At 40.9% G+C, this 24,482-nt stretch overlaps 3 protein-coding genes across 3 annotated transcripts; 1 reads left to right on the plus strand and 2 right to left on the minus strand.

Annotated features, from left to right (window-relative positions):
- Positions 1-1,001: 1,001 nt before the first annotated feature.
- LOC6053363 (glucose dehydrogenase [FAD, quinone]) lies at positions 1,002-6,804 on the minus strand. Its single transcript, XM_038250313.1, has 3 exons — positions 6,682-6,804; positions 1,975-2,752; positions 1,002-1,831 (listed from the first exon to the last, which is right to left on the minus strand). The coding sequence occupies exons 1-3, from the start codon at positions 6,802-6,804 to the stop codon at positions 1,002-1,004; spliced, it is 1,731 nt and encodes a 576-aa protein (XP_038106241.1).
- Positions 6,805-9,813: 3,009 nt separating this feature from the next.
- On the plus strand, positions 9,814-22,653 carry LOC6053362 (sphingolipid delta(4)-desaturase DES1). Its single transcript, XM_038256348.1, has 2 exons — positions 9,814-10,996; positions 21,792-22,653. Exon 1 carries the CDS (start codon positions 10,003-10,005, stop codon positions 10,969-10,971), a length of 969 nt encoding a protein of 322 aa, XP_038112276.1. The 5' UTR covers positions 9,814-10,002; the 3' UTR covers positions 10,972-10,996; positions 21,792-22,653.
- LOC6053360 (histone-lysine N-methyltransferase MECOM) lies at positions 22,562-23,816 on the minus strand. Its single transcript, XM_001869429.2, has 3 exons — positions 23,540-23,816; positions 23,063-23,484; positions 22,562-22,997 (listed from the first exon to the last, which is right to left on the minus strand). The coding sequence occupies exons 1-3, from the start codon at positions 23,708-23,710 to the stop codon at positions 22,700-22,702; spliced, it is 891 nt and encodes a 296-aa protein (XP_001869464.2). The 5' UTR covers positions 23,711-23,816; the 3' UTR covers positions 22,562-22,699.
- Positions 23,817-24,482: the final 666 nt, after the last annotated feature.

The following is a 24,482-nucleotide window of genomic DNA, read 5'->3' on the forward strand; positions in this document are numbered from 1 at the left end:
ACAGGTTAATTTTGCGATCTGGACCACTGTGCATTGGTATTCAACCTACTTACAATAAACCAATTTCCAAAATGCTTGAGATTTTTCATCTGCACTTCCTTCATGTATCCTGAATTAAAAACAAATGAAATATTGTTTCAATTCGAAGAAAAACGAAAATTAGTGTCGGAGGTCACGGTGGCTCTTACGGCTTTTTGAAAACTCACCCGAGTATTGTGCAATTTAAAAATCACTGTATCTCGAAGCCGTTGCGTTCAAGATGTCCAACAAAATGTCCACGGGGATTATGGGTGGTCTCTTATTTCCTTTTCTACATTGGGGCAACCCTTTTCGATCGTCTCGACTCTGATATGACCCACAGGTTAGCGAGCTGTTTCCACAATTGTATAAGCTATAGCTTATATTTTTCTTCTTCTTAAAAAAATGCTCTTAATCGATGATCCCCTCTTAAACTAGCTTTTTTGGGCTGTGATATATTTATAAGTTCATAAACAAAAAATCAAAGAGGAGAAAAAAGTGTATTTTTGACAATTTATCTAATGTAACAATAAATTTTTGAAATAGAATGAAACAATGTTACGAGTATCACATTTTAGCACCTTAATTTAAAAAAAAAGCAACACAAAATTTAAAATATTTGGAATGTTTACATTTTATTTTTGTTTCTAACGAATCACTTCAGTTTTTGTTTTAATTTTGAACAACTCTTTGGCCAAAGGTTACATAATTTTTAAGTCTTTTTTTACATTTATGGCAACATCATGCGATCAACATTGGTTTAAAGTGATGTATAAAATATAACATATTAGACAAGATATTTGCTTCTTAATATGATATGAAACCTTCCCAAAAAATGACTTATTAGTTATAAATTGAAGTACTTGTAAATATAGCTATTACCGTAACACACCGTTACATACCGGCGTAACAAATTGGAGGGCTCAATTTCAACAGTCTCAAGTAAAAAAGTAACAACTCTTACCGTAAAGCTCCTAAGGCTCTCACTTCCCCAACAAGTCCACGTTAAATTTGACCTTCAGAAAGTAGTGCGCCAGCGCCGCAATGGCCGAGTTCGGGTTCCCGGTGGGCAGCTTCGGAATCGCCGATCCATCCACCACGTACAGCCCGCTCACGCCGTGCACGGCCAGATCCCGGTTCGAGACGACCGCCTTCTTGCTGCGCTTCGGTCCCATCCGGCACGTTCCCACCGGGTGGTACATGGTGAGTGTGAGTGACTGCACGTAACACTCCCAGTAGGGTTTGGTGTCGAAGGTGAACTTCCGGCAGCCGGGGAAGGGCAGCGGGTTTAGTTCGGCTTTTTTCGAGTTCATCTCTTCGAGGTACTCTTTGACGATGTTGATTCCTAGCACAAGGTTGTCCAGGTCTTCCGGGTGTTGGAGGTAGTTTGGATCGATGAGGGGTGGGGAGTGTGGGTTGGCATCGCGTAGTCGGATGTGGCCTCGGCTTTTGGGCTGCAGCAAGACGGGGAGAATGCTGACCGATTGGAGGTTTTGTTCGAGAATTCGTTGGAAGTATTGGGTGTAAACCTTTTCGCGTAGATTGAGCAGTTTGTGCAGATGCGCGCCACCGTCGCTGGCGATTCCCGCCGGCATGACCATGAATCCGAGTCCTAGGATGAGTCCTCTTGGGAGATCTGGTAGCAGCATGCCGCCTAGTCCTTCACACCCCGGCAGTAAGAGAGACGAGTTCTTTCCATTGAAAAAGTTCCACAAGTTGAGTGGACTAATCAGGTCAAGCGGACGCAGAGGAAGTTTCTCCGGCCACAAAAGTAAATCCATTCCGGTAGTGATGTGATCCTGAAGGTTCTCACCTACGGGTAGATTCTGAACCAGAGGAATTCTAACCGCTTTTAGGTGTTTCTGCGGACCGATTCCACTGTGCAGAAGAATTTTGGACTTCCCACAGTTCCCGCGGACAAAATTATCCCTTTGGAAGCTCTTATCTCATAAGTACGGTTGGATTTCTCCAACACCAGCCCAATCGCTTTGCCATTTTCGACATTAATCTTAAGCACGTGCGCGTTCAGCAACAGTTCATGCCCTGGCCGTCGCTGCTCCCAGTAGTAATGACTCGCCGTTCTTCGCATCCCGTTGCGGGCCGTTACATTCGGCTTGGCGAACAACCTGCTGTAAAGTTCTTCCATCTTCTCGCAAAACTTTTCCCTCTCAATGCACTTGGTCTGCGCTTGCATACTGTCCACAAAGTCCTCCCCAAACTCCGTCCCGTACTGCAGCCGTTCCACCGGAATGGTCGGGTCCCTTCCCCAGCGATGGAAGTAATCCAAGAATTTCCTCGTTAGTTCCGGCGTCTCGAACCACCCACTAAAGTCCGTGTTTCCCATCATGTCGAAGTGAATCATGTTGTTCAACATGTGCGTCCCCCCGAACACCTTACCCATAGGCCAATTGCTCCGTTGACCCTCCAGGGCCCGGCAAGCGTTCCGCTGCGGTTCCGTCTGGTACTGCCAGTCGTACTGGGTTCCCTGGAGCAGCGGTTGAAACAGCGGCACGTCCATCAGGCTGGTCCGCATCGAGCCGGCTTCCACGACGAGCACGTCCCGCGATGGAATACCCGCCGCAATGATCGAACCGGCCGTTCCGGTTCCGACGATAATGTACTCATAGCTGGTCTTCACAGGAGGATTGTCGTAATAGTACTCGTAGAAGCGATACGAACCGTTCAAAAACGCGCACAGCAGGGTGGTTCCGATCAGGTAGAAAATGAACGTAAACTTCGCGGAAATCAAACCCAAAAGCGACATTATTGTGCGAGAGTCGCCGGAATGCAACGTTTTAAAACGGAACAACACAATCTACGGGAGCGCCAAGAACCGTTATGTCAGAAAATACTATTTTGTTTTGGTTTGGTTATTCATGAATGAAAATTTTGCTATGTCGACTTTGGGCTTGGCGAATGTCGAATGCACGGAGGGAAATTGTTTGTTGATTATTTCTATCACTTTTTTCAACGTAAAGTTTAATCACTTAAAGCCCTTAAAGCAAGGGTGCTCAAAGTTTTTGGATGCCGGGCCAAATTTGAAAGTCAAATTAGCTTGCGTGCCAAATGTACAATATAATTAATTTTATAAAAAAGAAATCGTTATTTTAATTTAAATAACTAAAAATTACATCAATAAATTGAAGATTTTTAAATTTCTGTCATATTTTGAAAAATGTTGCTATTTGAAAGTAAGGCCGTTACAAATATTTTTCAAAGTTTCAATCAATCTAAAATGCATTTTTCTGCATTGATAATCATATTCAGCATGTTTGGGCTTGTTTAAAAATGTTTAGAATTTTTATGAAGTTTCAATGTACAGCACCGCAAAAATTTTATTTTCTGCAAAAAATAAAATTTTCATCAATACTTACATATTCTGGAAACTAATGATGGCAAAACAACTGGACAGGTGTATAATGCATTTTAAAACACTTTTTTTTTCATTAAAATGTTAAAACCATGGCTCGTTATTTAAATTTTTATACTTTATTTTTATTTTTTGCGGCCTAAAACAAAACATAAAATAACAGTTTTAATCAGTTTTGTTTTTAATAGTTCTGTAAAAATGGGAAATAAGTTGAAAGTGCTTGTGTATTTATGGAAATTGCATGTATTCTATTGAAAATGGTGACATAAAATCTGATAAAAATGTGTTTATCTTTAAATTAAGTGTAACAAATGAAAAATCGTTGCAAAATTACTGTCCAACTATTAGTCTTCTGCAAATATTCATAAAAGTTTTTGAGAGCGCAAAATAAAAGCAAAAAAATATGTAAAAATTGAAATTATATGCCAGAACTTCAACAATTAACATTCAATATTAACGAAAAAAAAAAAAATGTGCGGTGCATTGCCGAACGTTTTGAAAGACAGCAGCCTCATTCCTTCGATTTCAACAACAATTTGTCTGCCTGAATCAGATCGTAGCCAAGCATACATACCATACCAATCAGCTTAGAACACCATACGCGGTGCCCGTGCTGTATCAAGAAGGTTGCTCCATGTTGCTCGGTTCTGGGCTGCAGCTCGCCAGTCTCCTAGGTTGCAGATCTTTCTTAGGTCCGCCTCGATCTGATTTCCCCATCGTGCACGCTGTGCTCCTGCTCTTCGGCCTGTGCCGCCATCGGGTCGCGCGCGGTCAAAGAGCATCCTGACAGGATGGTCTTCGTCCATCCTCTCGACATGGCCGGCCCACCTGAGCCTCCCGATTCTCGCCAGGGTAACGATTGTCGGTTCTCCCAGCAGCGCGTGCAGTTCGTGGTTCATGCGCCTTCGCCACTCGTTCTGAGCTGTACGTACTCCACCGTAGATCGTTCGCAGCACCTTCCGTTCGAAAACTCCAAGGGCTCGTTCGTCCTCTTGCCGCAGCGTCCAGGTCTCATGGCCATAGAGGGCAACCGGTCTAATCAGTGTCTTGTACAGGGTCAGCTTCGTGGCGCGTTGCACTCGATCAGATGTCAAGGTTTTCCGTAATCCAAAGTAGGCGCGATTCGCGGAGTGGATACGAGTCCGGATCTCTAAGCTGGTGTCGTTGTCGGCCGTTACCAGCGATCCCAAGTACACGAATTCGCTCACCTCCTCCAGCACATCGCCATCCACAGCTAAAGGGGTGAGTCTTGGGGGGTCAACGTCCTTTGAGCCCCTCCCTTTCATGTACTTTGTTTTCGTCGTATTCATGGCCAATCCAATCCGTCTTGCTTGCGTCTTTAAGGCGGTGTAAACCCTTTTCACCGTCTCTAGGTCTCTTGCTATAATGTCAATGTCGTCCGCATAAGCAAGAAGTTGGACTGTCCTGTTGCAAATCGTGCCTCTCGTGTCTATACCCGCTCTTCGCACAACTCCCTCAAGTCCGATGTTAAACAGCGCATTGGATAAGCCGTCACCTTGTCGTAACCCTTGGTGCGATTGGAAGGGGTCCGCTAGCTCCCCTGCCACTCGCACGTGACACATCACACGATCCAAGGTAGCCTTGATCAGCCGAGTCAGTTTGTCCGGAAATCCGTTCTCGTGCATGATCTGCCATAGCTGTTCGCGGTCGACTGTATCGTACGCTGCCTTGAAATCGATGAAGATGTGATGTGTGGGCACGTTGTACTCACGACATTTCTCGAGGATCTGCCGGAGCGAGAAAATTTGGTCCGTGGTGGCCCGAGCGCCAGTAAACCCCGCTTGATAGGGGCCCACGAACCTCCGTGCGTACGGTGTCAGCAGACGGCAGAGGATCTGGGAGAGGATTTTATAGGCCGCGTTGATAAGCGTGATGGCGCGGTAGTTGCCGCAGTCCAGCTTATCGCCCTTTTTGTAGATGGGACACACGACACCATCCATCCATTCTTCTGGTAGTTTCTCCTCCTCCAGATCTTAGAAATCACCAAGTGGATCGCCCTCGCCAACTGCTCTCCTCCATATTTGAAGAGCTCACCGGGTAACCGATCTTTACCGGCGGCCCTGTTGTTCTTCAGCTGCCTGATCTCCTTCTTCACCGTCTCCAGATCAGGTGCCGGGAACTGTTGGTCAGCAGCGGGCGGTCCAAGTTGGGTTTCAAAGCCGTCTCCATGCGCTACATCGCCGTTGAGGTGCTCGTTGAAGAACTGCTGCCACCTGTTCAACACCTCGCCTTTGTCCATAAGAAGGTTTCCCTCGACGTCCCGACAAGTGTTGGCTTGCGGCGCATAGCCTTTGCGGGACCGGTTAACCTTCTCGTAGAACTTTCGCGTCTCGTTCTGCCGGAACAGCTGCTCCATTTCGGCGCGATCGCGATCTTCCAGCTGGCGCTTCTTGAGCTTGAAGACCGTTCTCTGCTGTTTCAGCGCTTGTTTGTATCTGGCCACGTTCTCATCAGTTGCGGCTCTCAGCTTCACCGCGTAAGCTGCTTTCTTCTCGTCAAGTAGCCGCTGGCACTCCTCGTCGAACCAGCGCTGCTTTCCAACTCGGACCGTACTACCTAGCGCGGCTTCAGCGGCACTGCCGATGGCCGAGCAAATTCTGCTCCATCCATCGTTGAGCGAGGCAGCGCCGAGTTCCTCCTCCGTTGGCAGGCTCGCTTCCAGCTGCTGCACGTAGTGCTGAGCCGCAGCCGTGTCCTGCAGCCGCTCGGTGTTGAACGGCGGTGGGAGCCGGCTCCGTCGTCGGTGGTACGTCGTCGACAGTTTTGAGTGCATGCTTGCACCCACCAGGTAGTGGTCCGAGTGGATGTCCGCACCGCGGTACGTGCGGATGTTCCGTATGTCCGAGAAAATCGGCCGTCGATGAGGACGTGGTCGATTTGTGTTTTTGTTCGTTGGTTAGGCGATGTCCAGGTGACTTTGTGGATGTCTTTCCGGGGAAGAATGTGCTCCGTACCACCATACCGCGGGAGGCTGCGAAGTTGATGCACCGCTGGCCGTTGTCGTTGGTGACGGTGTGCAGGCTGTTCGGCCCGATCACCGGCTTGTACATCTCCTCCCTTCCTATGCGGGCGTTCATATCTCCGATGACGATCTTGACGTCCCTCTGCGGGCAGCTGTCGAACTTCTGCTCCAGCTTCGCGTAGAACGCTTCCTTCTCGGCATCAGATGATTCCTCGTGTGGGCAATGTACGTTGAAGATGTGATAGTTGAAGAAACGGCCTTTAATCCTCAATCTACACATCCGGTCGTCGATCGGCTCCCAATCTATCACACGACTCCGCATCTTGCCCAACACTATGAAGCCGGTTCCCAGCTTGTTTTCGGCTCCACCGCTCTGGTACATGGTGAGCTCCAAAGCATCATCCTCCCACATCTTCGCTCCCTTCCAGCACATCTCTTGCAGCGCTACAACATCGAAGTTGCGGGGTTTGAGCTCGTTCAACAGAGCGTACTCATACCCATCGAAACGTAGCGATCTGCAGTTCCATGTTCCGAGTTTCCAATCGGTGTCCTTTTCGTGCCTAGGTCTATGCCGTTTGTTCCGGGTCCTTATTCCTTCTTGATTGTTCGTAATGATTTTGGTTTCGGTATGCAGCCGGATTGGGGCTGCGATACCTAGTCTCGGGGTGGGGCTGCCACCTTGAAGCTACCGAGACCCAGCTCCGGTTTTCTCTCGACACCGTAACGGGGGCCTTTCTCACGAGGCCTAACGGCATAGCTACACCCTCCGAAGAGGATGGAGCCCCCCTTCCCTGTCAGCATACTACCAGAGTTCCCACCGGGGTTGGTTACCCGATCTCTCCAATGGTTACTAGTATCCGGCTAGCGCCGCGGGGAGGCCAGGGTATCGGAGTTACTGGACAAGAGGCTAAAGGACCGCTTGGTGGGTCTATTTTATTCCTGCGGTACTCGAAGTACCTATGGTACGCCATGTCCAGTCGTTCGCTAACCAAGCATTCGTTTCGTTATTCGTTATCCAATTTAATGAGTATGAATCCTAAGGTGGAAAAAAGGATTCTAAGTACAAAGTAAGTCAGATTTGAACGTTTCATAAATCATTTTCGAAAATGTTTGATCAATGTTTTCTAGAATTTCACTACATATTTTCGCACACATTGTAATTATAATATAATATTTGTATCGTATAAAAGGATCACAATATGTTAAACTATAATATAATATTTGTATCGTATAAAAAAGATCACAATATGGATAAACCATTAGTTTTGGATCAACAAAAATAAAAAAATGCATAAAAAGGTTTTGAATAAACATTCATTTAAAAAAATATAAATAAATCATTATACAAATGATCAAAGGGCCAATTTACATGATCATTCAAAATGGGTCCGCGGGCCACAAAAAATCACCTCGCGGGCCACGTTTGGCCCGCGGGCCATACTTTGGTCACCCCTGCCTTAAAGCGCTTAAAGTGGTATACGCACTTCGGAAGGAACCGGTCAAGGAAAATTTCAAATGGGCAGCAGCGGCAGAGTAAACAAGCCAGAGAGAGTGAAGCAAAGCCCCAAGAAATCGCTCTCTTTCCTTTGTTTTTTTTTGCGTAACGCTGTTTCTTGACCCCTTTTTTTGGAGCTGCGTATTGACCTTGAATCGATGATACAATCAAACCCCGATGGCCGTGGTGTTTAGTTCGACCGTAAAAGATTCAAACAAGATTTTTATTTCAATTTTCGATAATAAATTATTTCTCGGCCCTTTTTCACACACAGAAATTTGAATTGAGTTTGAATCAACAAACTTGTTTGTTATCAACAAATATCTTAGATTTTATTGAATTGACTTGCTATAAGCGGTATACGCACTTCAGAAGGAACCGGTCAAGAAAAAAATCAAATGGGCAGCAGCGGCAGCGCAAGCAAGTCAGAGAGGGTGAAGAAAAGCCCCAAGAAATCGCTCCCTCTCCTTTGTTCTGCTGTTCGTAAAGCTGTTTCTTGACCCCTTTCCTTCTGATCTCCATACTAGCCTATAATAAGCTATAGCCAGTTACTTCAAGTTACTTCAGTAAATTTTTTTTTGTTTTTGAAACCGCCATAAGTCAGGGGTATTAAAAAACACCCTAAAAGCAAAAACTGAAAATCTGGTTTATTGGACCTTTTCGAAAAAAAAACTCCATAGTTTGTTTAATAATTATATTAAATCTAGTATTAAATAATGTAAGATGTTTTCAAAAACTCCCATAAACAAAACATTAAAAATCGGTTTATTGGACCTTTTCATAAAAGAATAGCCCATATCAATATCAATAAAAACAACTCCTATTCTTAACATCTAGGCTCCAGTTCCAAATAAATAAAAAAAACATAAATATTTAAAACGTAAAGATAGCAAATTTTTATTTAATAACCTATAACATTAACAACAGTCTAGACCCGAAGCCTGATTTTTCTGTTACATTCTTATTGGAATTCCATATAAACTGTAACGAGGATTCCAGGAACCGGGTCCTGACTGTTAAGAAACTGTTTTTCATAGAAATTACCTATTAGGACAGTCAGTTTTTTTATTAGGTGAATACACAGAGTAATCCAGAGGACGCAGTCCAAACAAAAGTCATTTAAATGTTTGGCTCCGTTACGGGTTTACCCTTTGGAATCATAGCAGCTTGTGGCGTTATGTTTTGAGCGTTACTAGCCTTATTAAGAAAAAAATTCATCACAGTAAACTCAGGTTTTTTCTACTTGACTAACTTTGTTTTGACAAGTGCAAAGCTTTGAATGGCATTGGTTGTTGCAAATGTATGTTCCTCTTTTCATCAAAATTTATAAAAATAATCATTTTGAACTCAAAGAACTCAACCAGCAGAAAAATCAGAATCTTTGTATGCAGTTTACCGAATAATCAAATACTTTGAATAGGATGTAGAGCAGAAGAATGCTGCCAGTGTTTGGGCATTCCTGGAGTCACTTCGTTAGCTCAAATTAATGGACGATGAATTAATATGAAATTTCGGTCTTATTGTGACAAAACATTTCAATTGGAATAACAAAATTACACCTGAAAAACAATAAATTTTCTTCAGCATTGCATTTAGTCGTCACTTCCGTCAATAAAACTGACAATGTCTCTATTCACAGAAATAAGGAAAGTTAGACAAAGATGAAAATTATAAATTTAAAAAAATTAAAAATCATTAACACAACCAAACAAAGATAAATTTCCTCCAAAATTAATTCTGTGGTGAATATCTTCCTTGCCTGATAAACCGTTTTCGGGAGAGCGAGCAAGAATGAGCATTATTTTCTCCATCTCTTTCCCACTCCCACGATCGCATTCGAGTTTCTCTCGCCTTCCTTTCACATGATTCATTCGAAAAACTTTTTTCTTCATTCGCACTGTTGACAGAAGAGAGCTGCGTTGGTGTTTGTGACAGTCGACATAAAAATTTCTTCACAGTGGCCGCTACGTGACAGTTCGCTCGCCGCCCCGTAGTCCAGCAGCAGCCTTCGAACGTTCCGGTGAAGTTTGATTAATTTCTTTTTTTTCGGTTGTGGTGTGTCCCCGCGAGCGAGTGAGAGAAAGAGGGAGAGAGGCCATATCGGGGCGGAACGGCAAGTTGTGAAATTCGGACGCGATGGGCCAGCATGTTTCCCGGACGGATTTCGAGTGGTCAGGGCAGGAGGAACCGCACGCCAGCAGGAGGAAATTGATTTTGGCCAAGTACCCGCAGATAAAGAAGCTGTTTGGGTATGACCCTCGGTTCAAGTGGGTGGCCAGCGGGATGGTTCTGGCCCAATTTGCGATGCTGTTTGTGGTGAAGGAGGTCCAGTCGTGGAAGATTATTTTGCTGCTGGCGTACTTTTTGGGGGGAGTGATTAACCACTCGTTGATGCTGGCCTGTCACGAGATCGCGCATAATCTGGCCTTTGGACACGCGAGGCCAATGGCGAACCGGCTGTTTGGGTTCTTTTGCAACTTGCCGATTGGGCTGCCGATGTCGGTGAGCTTCAAGAAGTACCACCTGGAACATCACCGGTACCAGGGTGACGAAGTGATTGACACGGATCTACCGACGAAGCTGGAGGCGAAACTGTTCTGCAACACGTTCGGGAAGTTTATCTGGGTGTTTCTGCAGCCGATGTTCTACATCTTCCGTCCGCTGGTGGTTAACCCGAAGCCTCCGCAGAAGCTGGAACTGATTAACGGCGTTATCCAGCTGGTTTTTAACGCCGTCGTGGTGTACTTTTTCGGGTGGAAGGTCATGTGCTACCTGATCATTGGATCTCTGCTGGCGATGGGACTGCACCCGGTGGCCGGCCACTTCATCTCCGAACACTACATGTTCGCCAAGGGATTCGAAACGTACTCGTACTACGGGCCCCTGAACTGGATCACCTTCAACGTGGGCTACCACAACGAGCATCACGACTTTCCGGCCGTCCCCGGTCGCCTGCTGCCGGAGGTGAAGCGAATCGCACCGGAATTCTACGACACCATCCCGCAGCACACGTCCTGGACGCGGGTGCTGGTGGACTTTATCACCGATCCGGCTATCGGTCCGTACGCCCGGATCAAGCGAAAGGCCCGCGGTCTGGACTCCTAAATGCGGCGGGCGCAGACCAACAAACGTAAGTCGATAGCGATAAGCCCATTAGGCAGTGATTTGTGCGATTGGCGCACAAACACATCCGTAAAAAAAATTCGCACAATCTATATTGGGTAATTGAGAGCGCTTTTGGAATTAAGTGCACACTCGCTGTGTCCAGATAAGACGCGACGACGGGGGATGCGCCTCGGCAAGATAACGGGCAAGTGGCCGCGGCCGTCGTCATGTGATTCAATATTTGGCTAAGCGAGTGCGAGGGTGTTTGTTTGTGTGAGTCAGATTGAACGGTTCCTTAACTCTTGTTCGCTTTCCAAATTACAATATCAGACATTCAAATGTGAGGCTTCCAGAAGCCGGCTTTTTCACTGAGTCTTGATTGGCTGCATAACATCAAGAATCAGTTCTGTTCGCTCAGCTGATGGTTGTTACTCATAAGTAGAGAGAGCGAGTGAAAAAGAACACGCGCTTGTGTGAGTCATTGCGGAGAAAAAGTACCTCAACTTGAGAGAATTACTTCCAGACGCCGGTAGTACGGGATTTATTGTGGATGGTTCATGAAAGTGTAAATTCAATAAATTATTGTTTATTACTCTAGATTGAAAACAACAAAATCAACATGGTTCCTTTTTCCGAGAATAATATCCACGAATCGTCGTCACCACCGGTTTTCCCCCTTCCACTTGAGATAAGGGACAAAACAACAGCGCCCATTCATGCTAGGCAATCGTCACCAGCACCTCCACCGGTAAAACATTTAAACATCGCGTGTTTGGTGACGACTAGTTCACCTATCCTTCCGTCCGGTCCGGTAATCAATTTCTAACGATTCATATTCACGCCACGCCACCCGAGCAGCTTCACACGCAGCTCAAAGTGGGCGAATCGAACGCGCGTTTGGATGGTTTGCGTACCCTAGCCGATGAATTTAAAGTCCACTCTTAAGTGTGTGACTTGTGGCCTTTTTTTTCTCCCCTTTTTATTCAACTCAAAAGTATCGGGTTTGAGGCGGTTACGTCACTTTTCGATTCCTCTGTTAATGGCTGCTGAATTAACTGATGGGAACGACGCGAAGAAAGTGGTGCAATGAATAAATAGTAAATAAGCCGTGATTAGATTACGACTGGCACGCAGGCACGGATTTTTTAGACTTTTTTGTCGCCGTTGTTCTAGTCAAACAAGAAAAAAACACGTGCTAGTCGCGATGAGGCGTCTATTAGCGACCAAGGTTAAATCGGTTGATAGCAGGCAAACATGTCTATATGTTATTGATACAGATAGATAAGTGTAGCGCATCGTAACTTACAGCATTTTTGAAGCATGGGTGGATCGATGAATCTAGAATGGGACATTTATTAACTACCCATTTAGATTTCGTTAAAGGCTTATTCCTCTTTTTCAAAATATATTTTCAAAAGTCTGGTTTTCTAGAATTCCTTAGAAATGTTACAATACAACAAAATTTGAAATCGTCCACGATAAGTGCGTTAGGCAAAATTAAAAGGTTACTCTTAATTTTAAAATTTTGAAACTATATTTTACAGAAAAGAGCAGAAAATTTCACAAAAGTTTAATTTTTTTGGCATTGAAAATCGAATCAATAGTATCCGAGATATCGCAAGTTGACAAATGATTGCTTTTTAGACGACACTTGGCAAACTCATTTTTCGCGAGGTTTAAACTTTAAGAGGCAGTACTCGACAAATAGCAGTGCGATTAGCAATAACAAAATAAATTGTGGGACATTTGTGCACATTTTGTGATGAAACATGCAAACAATTTAAAGTTTGACAGAAACCTAGTACTACGTTTTTGTTCAGAAACTCATGCCGAACATTTTGCTACAAAAAGCTCACGAAAAGATGATAAAAAGTTATTTAACAAATACTATTACAGAAATCAAAAAAGATGATTAAAAAAATAATATGGATTGAACATAAAGTTTACTAACTACTTAGTATAAAAGTTTATATAACTCTGAAAATAACTTATCTAAACTTAATTTTACAAACTATCAATTTAACTAAATGTCAATATGTTACCATAAAATTTCTAAACAAACATTTTGGAGTGGGTATAACACCGTTTGGGGGTCTTTGAATCGCTAGAATAGATTTTTCGTTGAAATTTCGTACCAACCCGGAATTACGTCGTCGGAAAATCCGTCTGCATCCGAACCGGTCCACGATTCACAAGTCAACCTATGTGGCATCGGAAAGGGCATAAGTTATGCAAAAAAAAAGATTTTAACAAAAGTCCGGAAGATTGTAAAAAAAGACCTTTTCAATGAGTTCAAAAAATTGAAGATCTGACAACCCTATCAAAAGTTATAAGCACTTAAGTGTTATTTATAATCTTTTAAAGGCCGGATCTCATATATTTCGATGAAAACGTTGTCCGGATCTATCATGCAGCTTGTCGTTGGGTAGGTAATCAAAAGACCTTTTCAACGAGTTCAATAGATTGAAGATCTGACAACCCTATCAAAAGTTATAAGCACTTAAGTGTTATTCATGAACTTTTTGGAGGCCGGATCTCAGATATAACCTAGCATTACACTCTAAATGTGAGGAAGACACCAACCACCTAATGGTGGATTAAGTAACGATTTACCTAGGTATGTAAAAACGTGTATTTTATAGTAAACCTAGATGTATGGGTATCAAAAGATCGAAAGATTGATGATGATTTTTAACACATTTCTGTTACTTCAAGCAAAACAATGTAAAAGGACCTAAGTCGAAAATCAAAACAAACGAGATTTTTCATGCAAATGATGCACTAAGTCTTCAACTATCGCTATATATCGAGAAAAGTTCAAAAAGTTGATATTTTTATTAATAAATCCCAATTTTACTAAGGGCCAAAGTAATTTAGATTGGGTTTGTTTTCAACATCCACATAGCCCCTTTACTATAAAGGACCAATGTGCAGACTGGAGATGTTTTGTTTTGAAATCGTGTTAGCTCAAGGGACAAACAAGATGTTGTTTATAAAAAAAATTGAAATCAATTTGGCCCTTTGCTTCAAATTATGTTTTTTATACCGATTTCTGCTTCAAATAAAAGAAAATCCCGGTAATTTTTACAAATCTCGTTAATTTACACGGTACGAATCAGCTCCGACGTGAAGCGACTTGCAGCGATAAAGTGGCGGAGAGCGTCCGGCGGCGGTGAGAAGTCTGCTGTAGGAACGAGCACATTGGTACCTGTGTCGGGAGTGTCCGCTCCAGGAAGCGGCTTGGAGAAATGGCCATTCGCAAAAGAGACACTTCATACAACATAAGACGTGATAATAGTAATATTCGTCACAATTGAAATAAACGTAACCCAACAATGTTTGCAAATAGATTTTATTTATTCGGTAGCAAGCATTACTTCATTTTTCCTTCGATCGACAGTCTTCGGATCCAACCTTCGGTTGAATAATGATAGAAACTCCACCGTGGAACATTGGCCATCGAATTTTCGATCTTTCCTGAAGCCATTTCTCACATTAGTTTGCATTCCCGTGTCTTACTGTCGCCATCTCGTTCCGATGAAACTGTCCGTTGCTATTTGAGTGAATAATCATAGTAAATTGTTCATTTTTCTTAAAATAGGAATTGAATTACTAGTTGCAAATTTCATTCTCGTTTTTCTCAATGTTTTGAAAAATGACAATGGCTGTTTTACAATGTTTTGCTTGACTTTTTTCATTTTAAAGCGGTATACGCACTTCAGAAGGAACCGGTCAAAAAAAAAATCAAATGGGCAGCAGCGGCAGCGCAAGCAAGTCAGAGAGGGTGAAGAAAAGCCCCAAGAAATCGCTCCCTCTCCTTTGTTCTGCTGTTCGTAAAGCTGTTTCTTGACCCCTTTCCTTCCGATCTCCATACTAGCCTTAATGCAAAAAAAGGATAAACTGACAAGACTACATTTTTTGATGGATCAACTATGGTCCCCTTGGAACGAGCTGTCAAGTAGGACCTTTTCTGTCTAGAAGGGCCGCGTAGTTAACTTTTAAAAGTTGATTAAAAAATCTTTGTGGTTGTACAAAGGGTGATTGATCTCAGAAAAATAAGTTTATTTGTTGTGAACAATAATATCATAAATTTAAGCTTAAAAAAAATAAAAAGAATGTCTCCGTTATCAGATTTTGCACCATCCTAAGATCGGAAAATTTCACGAATGAAAGACTTAGAAAACTTCAATTTTCGTGTTTCTTTTTGTTTAAGCCGCTTTATCTCAGCAACCAGAGGTCCAATCTTCAATGTCTCTTAGACAATTTTATAGCAAATTTTTTGAACTTAAAAAAAATATTTCTAAAAAATGGTCACTCTTGGTCACTATTTGAAAAAATCGAAAAACTGTAAATATTTCGCTAAAATCAAACTTTTGGTGGCTATATCTTAAAAATAGAGCCTTTTATTTAAAAATCTGTAAAGTACTTTTCGATTGGAAATTCAATTTTACATTAAAAATTACGTCAGATTTGGTTTTGCATGAAATTTCGATTTTTTGCAAAAATCACTATTTTTCAAAAATCATAACTCGGCGGCAGATTTTTTGACCATGTTTCTCTATGGCTCAAAAGTTGCGGGTTTTGTCCCCTTAAACATATCGAAAAATCTCGAAAAGCAAAAAAATACGTATTTTGGGAAATTGAGTTCATTCAAAAGTTACAGATATTCGAATATTTACGTACCATTTTTGTGTGAACAGCTGCCAAAATTGTATGGAAACGTATGGGTGAACCAATGACACAAAATAGCTTCTTTGGTCATAGGGAAGGCCCCCACAAAGTTTGAGTCAAATAAAATATACAAAAAATAAAAATGGTCGAAATCGGCCGATTTCGTAGAGAGTTGCTCATAGCATAGCATAGCATAACGGGTCTGCACCACGCTGTAGGGGGTGCCACAATGGTCAATTCAATATTCTTAGACAAATTGATTGCTGCCCGGTACAACCAAGAATATCTAAGAACGTAAATTTCCACACTGTGCTCCAAGGCTACGCCCATACAGTCCCGTGGGGATTTGGGAGGATGTTTTGTTGTTCACTAGTGGCAAAAGTGCAGGGAACCCATGCGACTTTTAAAAGTGAACGGAATATTTTTGGAGGTTTGGAATGGGGTTAGGGAATTTCATCGGGCCGATGAAAATGGTTGAGTGCGTAATGTATTTAATGAATTGAATGTTTGTAAGTGTAAATGTGAGTCTGTACTGTATTATCTAATAAGCATATAGTTTTGTAATAATGATAAATAATAAATATAATAAATATAGTAAATAAAATAAATATAATAAATATAATAAATACAATCAAGATGATTCCAGGAAGCTGTAAAAAAACAGTTATTTAAAATATAAATGCTCCAGATGGTTCCCATGCTGTTTTAGAAAGTTTCGTTAATTTAAGCAATTTGATCATATATGGTATGAGGAGATGTTATATTACAGGAAAGGAATAGGATAAGGAATAATATGAACATTTAAATAAATCATACAGTGAGTAGACAAATTTACATGTAAACATTTGATTTAAAATAATTCCAGGAAGCTGTAAAAATGAAAATAATTTTAAAACTAATACTCCAGATGGAAACACAAATAAAACAACAAAGACACAAGAATCCTAAAACGCGGCTTCGCACCTTCCACATAATTCGACATGAACACGATCACGAATACAGCACAAAAAGAACGCCACAAAAATCCATCTTTCCGGCGCTGCTGCTCACACGACACTGACGCGCAATAATATTCATTAGCACAATCAAATTTTGTATGCTTCATTCATACATTCAAATTGTGTATGCTTCATACACCAATTTGTGACGTTTGATACCCATCCCACACAGGCACCGCACTACTGATGCCATTATTTAATTATAATGACCAATCACCCCATGCACTCGAACAGCGACATAAAAGAGACGGAAAATAACACGAAAAAACAGGACTGAGCCATTTCGTAGAGAGTTGCTCATGTAGATTTTTTCACTTTCTGGATTATTACATATTCTAAAAGTACTCATAATAAGCTTTCTTTCCACCAAAAATGAACCAAAGTTAAGGAGCTATTAGACTATGACAAACAAACTCGCCCTTTTTTTGTTTAACAGTTTGCCAAACTCGCAAACTTGTTTGCAGGCAAAGTCGCAACCAATGCCAAATTTATGCAGGTTGACGTGTCCGCAGCAAACAAGTGCAGGAAAACTGCCAAAAAGTGGTTCTTAAATTCATGAACACAATTCACGATTTTGGGAATTGTTTTTTTTTTTGTGTAATGAATCTGTTCATATAACCCTGTCAACATCTCAAAATAAAAAAAATAAAAACTACATAAACCTTGTGATGAAAAAAATGATGATAAAAAACATTGCATAATCCACCTTTAGGTGGGTGGTGCCTTCCTTACATTCATAAAGTTAATACACTACAGAGCCTCAAAAAGAGTATATTTAAGACTTATTTTTATCAAAATATCTGAGATCCGGCCTAAAAAAGTTTATAAATAATACTTAAGTGGTTATAACTTTTGATAGGGTTGTCAGATCTTCAACGTTTTAGGCTCATTGGAAAGGTCTTTTGATTAACTATACCAAGCCAGGTCGCATGGTGGATCCGGATAATGTTTTCATCAAAATATTTGAGATCCGGCCTCCAAAAAGTGCATAAATAACACTTAAGTGCTTATAACTTTTGATAGGATTTTCAGATCTTCAACGTTTTGGGCTCGTTAGAAAGGTCTTTTAAATACCTTTTTAAAAATGTATAGCATGACGGGTTCTCTTACAAAAACCACCCTTTTTACAATCTTCCGGACTTTATTCGAAATCGTTTTTTTAGCATAACTTTTGAAGTACTTTACTAAACTTCATCATATTAACTAGGGTCTTGTGGGACCCCAAGACGGATCGAATGAGACCAAAACTGTTGAAATCGGTTCAGCCAACCCGGAGATAATCGTGTGCATATTTTTCGGTGCACGGACTCACATCCAGACACACGCACAGACATTTGTTCAGAATTTGATTCTGAGTCGATAGGTATACGTGAAGGTGGGTCTACGAGGTCAAATAAAGAAGTTCATTTTTTTGAGTGATTTTAAAGCCTTTCCTCATTGAGGTGAGGAAGGCAAAAATGGTACATTTCCATTTATGACAACAAAAAATGCTCTAAATTCAAACCATTCCAACGAGTGTTGTTCTTATGTCAAATGTTGACGTCGATGTATCAAAATTTGCTGCTATTTTAAAGAATGGAGATGAGATATTTTGCAGATATTTTTAACCCTCTCCCGCCCATGGTTACTCCAGAGCACCAAAACTTTGGACTCAAATATCTCGGAACTGACACAACTTTTCATGGTGCTTTAAGTTGCAGGTGTTCATGTAGAATGTATACTAACATCTCCCCAAAATTCATCAAATTTTGTTAAGCCTAAGCAAAGTTACAGTGTGAAATGTAAACAAAAATGGGCCAATTTTAGGGAAATAAATAAGACCTGTTTTCGAAAGCCCGTACAAATTACCAAACACAAAATATTATGAAACAAAAAATGTTTTGCCATCATTTGAACCTTGGACAAGAACCCCTGTGAATAACATTGTGAGTTTGGACCGGTTTAAAGAGTTTTTCAACTTTTTTCATTTGGTGCACCAGAGCACCATCAGGAAGATGAGCAACTTTTTTTTAAACCACAAAATCTCGTTTTCTTTAAATCTATTGGTTCATTTGTTTGAAAACGCTTCGAAATGTGTTAAAAACTACTTATTCTTTGCTGTAAGACCATATTTCTGAAGTATTAACTACAAATTCTAAAATCTCTGCATTTTCAGGTTTCTTTGATTGGCTCATTCAAAACCCACAAACAACCATTTTCATAAAAAATGAGGAAAATAATAAAACTATCAGTCTAATAACAATGTTTTGTCTTGTTTATGAATAGTCAAAACGTTTATAAACTTTTGTTTTGATAAAAATAAGCTTTTTCTGTAATTTAGAAAAAAGTGCTCCTGAATATTTAGTTGCTCATATGCCTAGGTGCACCTAGGCGCCTAGGCGCATATGTAGATTGCAGCAAATTTTGATAAAACGTAAATGTTCAAAATGGCATATCTCCGAAAACGCAAAAAATCGCAGGCTGGAAATTTCAGCAATGTTAGATTATAATCCAATCTTTCAAGTGATCTTAGTTTCATGTTTAGCATCGGTTAGCAAAAAAAGTACTCGATTAACAAACACAAAAAAATATGATTTGTCAAAAAAATGCTCCAGTTATTCGATGAAAACTTTAGTTTTTGGTTTGGAAACAACATTTTATCTATTAATAGTTTCAAAGTTTATCTTATTACCTTTCCAACGATGTATATTTGTCCTAATAAAACATTTAAAATGGCTGAGCTATGTTAACATTAAATAATCAGCCTTTTTACAAAAACGCTAGTTTTTACTCTATTTTGACTTTCAGCTTGCGTATCTCCGTAATGAACAAACTTAGAGCTTTGAAAATTTGGATTTTTCTTAGTTAGAATGTTTACTTTCGAGAAAAAAATACCAAAAAATATTTGGAGAAGGTCACTTTTTTGAAACTTGGCCACCCAATATACCATAGTGCAACGGGATACAAACTAAAAAAGTGTCAAACGAAAAAGTGACCAATCACCGGGGGTTGAGTGTATCTCAATTTGATTAACCAAAACAATCGAAATGATCGAAGAGTAAGTTGATGCTAGCTATTATCCAGATTTTTAAGCGAAAATGGCGTTCGAATGGTGAACGCCCGAAATGTCAAAATCACGCAGTGGTACCAACATTGAGCATGAGCATGAGCATGGTTGACTGCCAATGAGCTGCTACTCCGTTATTGACGGATCAGCTGAAGTTACACAATGAACCAACAGATGAGTAGTGGGAGCTAATCATCCTCACTGTATAACCCCTGAAGATCTCTGCTTTATGTCAATACCGGCGCCCCCCCAAGGAGATGCAGTTCAACAAAGGTAGGAATGTTAGTCCGGTAGTTGAAGTTGCAGACTCATCAGACACAGAGTTTGTCGCTCTATACCTGTTGACACCGCATGAGACCGTTGAATCCACAGCATCTCCTTCAAGCATCACGGGAAGTGGGGGAATTGTGTTAGTAGGGGAAGGAAAGGGAAGGTCAGGATTCATCTTGGTAGATGATATGACCAGAAAGTGAAACATTCGTTGCCTTCCGATTTACGACGCTATGAGAAGGACTTATCATTCGCGTATTTTTTTACTTTTTACCGCCGGCGTGCCATCCGAGCAACGATGCTTTGGGATGGGCTTTCAACACGAAATGAAATTTGAATTAACGCATTATTCGGTAACGTACAATTTAAAATAGATCCGTCGTCGTGCCATCCGAGCCACGATGCTAAGGGATGGGCTTTCAAAACAAAATGAAATTTTTAGCAACGTATTATTCGTTATCATGTAAACTTCAAATAGTGTTGATACACCGAACTGTTTCAATCGATTTAATGAAATTCTTCGCGCATGACTTCTTTGCAACAAACTTCCCCACGAATTTACCCAGTCCGGACCGCGAACAACCGGCTCAACAACAGAAAGAAAATATATACACGACGACGCGAAGCCTTCTATCAATGAATTCCAGAATCTTCTATCACTTTCTCGCGGATTCTCGCGCGTCGATTCTTCAACCGATTTCCCCGACGAACACCACGCGACTCAATCACGCAGTGGTACCAACATTGCGAAAAAAGTGTGCCATGGCATGACCGCCACATTTTTTTCTAATGTTGGTGCTACTGCGTGATTTTGACAGTTCGGACGTTCACCAATCGAACGCCATCTTCGCTTAAAAACCTGGATACAACGGCAAACAAACCCGCACTTTTTTTTACAGTTTGCCTGCTTTGTGCGTTTGCCCGGATTTGTTTGTACAAACGTTAGCCTGCAGACATTTTGCCTTGTTTGCGAGTTAAGCAAACTGTCAAACACACAAAATTGTGAGTTTGTTTGCGGTAGTGTAATGGCTCCTTAAATCAAGTTATAATTACAAAACTTTTTAAGAAACATAAAATTTCAAGTCTTGATTAAAGGAAACTTGGATGGTACGCCCTGAATAAAAATTTGAGTATTTTTATTTAAAAAAAAAATATGCCTTGATTGTCTCAATTACTATTTGTGCCGAAATTAACTAGTTGTTTCTTTAGATTTTTTATTCTGAGATTTTACAGTGCGAAACACTGAATTTTCTTAGTCAGTCAGTAGTTTCAGCATTATTGTATAGCCCAATCTCCCCTTTCAAGACCCAATGATGACGGTACCTTAGAAAGTATCCAACAATATTGTCGTCATTTTACGCAAAATTGTCTTATGTTCTTTTCGGAAGATAGAGAGATTAGTCATTGAAATCGAAGGTTTGATAGTATTATTTAATATACAGTTAAAACTTCATGTGATTTTGAATGTTCCCTTCAAGAATATGTATCTGGTTGATGATGAAAATTAAACTTAAAACTGTTTTTTTATGCATTACTAAAACAAAGTTTTGTTTTACTATCATTCTGCTTTCCTGGCCCAATGGTATAATTATTTTGTGTGGGGCAATACAATGTCGATGAGTAACTAATTTTGACACCAGGTGTTTATCTCTAAAAACATTGCTATCTCATGGCACCTGTTCTTTGATGATAATGATGACTACAAGTGAAATTTCTGTGAAAAATTCAAGTAAGATAAGATTGAAATGAAAAGTGTTGAAGCCGATTAAAAATTCTATCAACATATAAATGAATTTCCCATTTCTTCAAATATTGTTTTCTTCTATTCCTTCCAGGGCCCTTTCGCCGCACCGTCCGCATGAGGTACGTGAGCGCGTGCCGCTTTAAGGTAAGACTTTTTTTTCGGACTTTTTCTCGTTACAATCAGAGAGAGAATCAAAATCAATCGCGCCAGAATGGTTCCCAAATTTTGTATGGGGATCTTATCCCAGCCGAAGGTCCTAGAATGTTGCGAAGCGCAACGCTACCCAGAGTGAAATCTATATTATAGCATTAAGCTAGCAAGCAACAGCAGCAAATTTGTTACTACACACAGTTACATATACCTCACGTGAGTTTTTTTTCTTACCGACTTTTATTCGTGCAGATTTCATCGTTTAGCGCGCGCGTAAATCTTGGATATTAGTATGTCTTGCTAGGTTGGATTTAACGGCAAACGTTTGCGCACCGCGCGTGTCTTTAGCATTTAAGGGTTGTGCGCACACACAAACAATTTTATTTGTTACGAGTAGTTAACAAAGCAAAAACTACAAAACAAACACTTAACGATGAAGAATTGGCATGGCGGGCAGGCGTGCGTGTGTGTGTGCGCGCGACTAGCATTAATAGATAGAATAATCCAAATATAACAAAGAACGTGAAATAAAAGATAAGAAACGAAAAGCGAAAAGTATTTCGAACGGTGTATAAAGTATTGATGTTGCTGAATGTCCTAATCACGGTGTAAAACTTGATGTTAACCATTCTAGAACTGACGAAGCGGAAAACGCAATGCTGGGAGCTCTATTTCGATTTATATGTGTGGAAACCAAAAAAACAAAAACCGTTGCTTAATAGATTCTATATTTGTGAACATAATTCAAACCGACGGATTTCGTGAAGTTCGTCACGCAAAGATAACCTCTTGAGTATTGTGAACTTCTTTGGTCGTTTGTGATTTCGAGGAACTATAAAAGAAATCCCTTTAATCGGCAAGAATCTTCTCGCGTTCACTGACACTTGACTCACGATATGCCTTTTTGTGGGACTTTTGGTGTCTTGCTAAACCGACCCTGTAACGGAACACTTCAGCACAGTCCGGGCACTTGAAGGGTGGCTTTTCCAGGTGCATGAGCTTGACGTGGCGTTTAAGGGTATCATCTCGCGCGAAAATTCTGTCGCAAACCTGGCAGGTGTGTTTAACTTCTAGTGTGTGAATGTTTATGTGTTTTTTCAAATTTCCTTTTGTGTAGAAACTAATCGCACAATGTGGACACTGGAAGCTGCAATGAATTCGTAGTAAAATCAATGTTGTTACAAGCTTATTTTCGACGAATCTTATACGAACCATCGCCGAACTATGTTGTGCATTCTCAAGTGCCGGGCCATGTTCTTAACTACTTTACCACATCGTGGGCACGGTTGCATCCTCCTTTCGCCCTTCTGCATTCGAGGCCGTCTAACCTTTTTCCTAGCGGTTGACTCTCCTTCCTTTTCATTGGATGAGACGCTTTTTGAAGAAGGATTCAACTGATCCGCCAACAGATTCTCTCCGAAATCCTCGCAAATATCGAGCTCCTCTTCCTTTTTCACCTCTACTTCGTAGTACAAATCAATCTGCCCCGCTGCGTCATCCCTTCCCGAATCTTGGGCCATTCTTCGGAAGACAGCATCATTCTGGAGGCAGGACTCACGAAACCAGTGCCACTTGGCGATCATGTTCCGACAGTCGCAGCAGATGTTCGTCACTTTTGTGCTATCAATTACAGGCTGGAACAATAAATAATTTAATTTGATTTAGTTGAAAATCACATTCGAACATTACCTCAATCGCCAAATAAGAAATGATGAGTTGAGACAGAGCCGGCGTTACAGAATTTCGGCGGGCGTCGGTTCCATTTGGGTTGACTGTAAGTTTCCGAACCGGGAGGAGATCGGAACCGTTGAGCAGACACAACCGGCAACAACTCGAAGTCATTTCGGGCTGGTTGGGCATCGGAACGCAAAAAGCGACTGTTATTTTTCTGCGGGAAAGTCAAGGTGCGCTAAGAAAATTTGTTTGGCATTCACACTAACAATAACAAACGGAACTTTGGCAGTGTAAGTCGAGTAGAAAATGAATGAATGAATCGTAAGTCGACATTCAGTCACCGGCACTGACGTTGCAACAGACATGTCTGATGTACAGAAAAATCTGCGTTTTACAGACTTTTCGACTTAGGAATCACAAACAATTTAATTACCACTTCATTATTTTTAAGTATTTTTTTAACAGTGCTTATTAGACTCTTTTTGTCCAATGCAAGCTTTTTATAGTTTGAAACTGTTTTAAAAGGGAACAACAAATTGCTTAAATTATTATTTTCATGAAAAACTTGTACAAGGAATAATAATAATAGACTTTTCAATGAAAATACATTTGTTTTTGCATTTTTCAATCACATAGAACCACTGGTTAGTGATAGAACCAGAGTTTTTTTTTTATTATTTAGGACGGCAGACAGGACTCAATTTTTTAAAGCTCAGAATTTAAACTATTTTTTTCATAGTTAATGCTTATAGGCCAATACGCACCACTGAAGAAAAAGGGCCAATAAATGGCTTTACAAACAGCAGAACAAAGGAGAGGGAACGATTAGTTGGGGCTTTTCAATTCAATTCAATTGTGTTTTTATTAGAATTTAACTGTTCTGCTCCAGGATGTTACATTTGCAATTCAGAGATTTGGAGAACCTTTCAACTGAGATCAATTCATAAGCCTTTGCAGG

This window comes from Culex quinquefasciatus, chromosome 2 (assembly GCF_015732765.1).
Source record: "Culex quinquefasciatus strain JHB chromosome 2, VPISU_Cqui_1.0_pri_paternal, whole genome shotgun sequence".
NCBI lineage: Eukaryota > Metazoa > Arthropoda > Insecta > Diptera > Culicidae > Culex > Culex quinquefasciatus.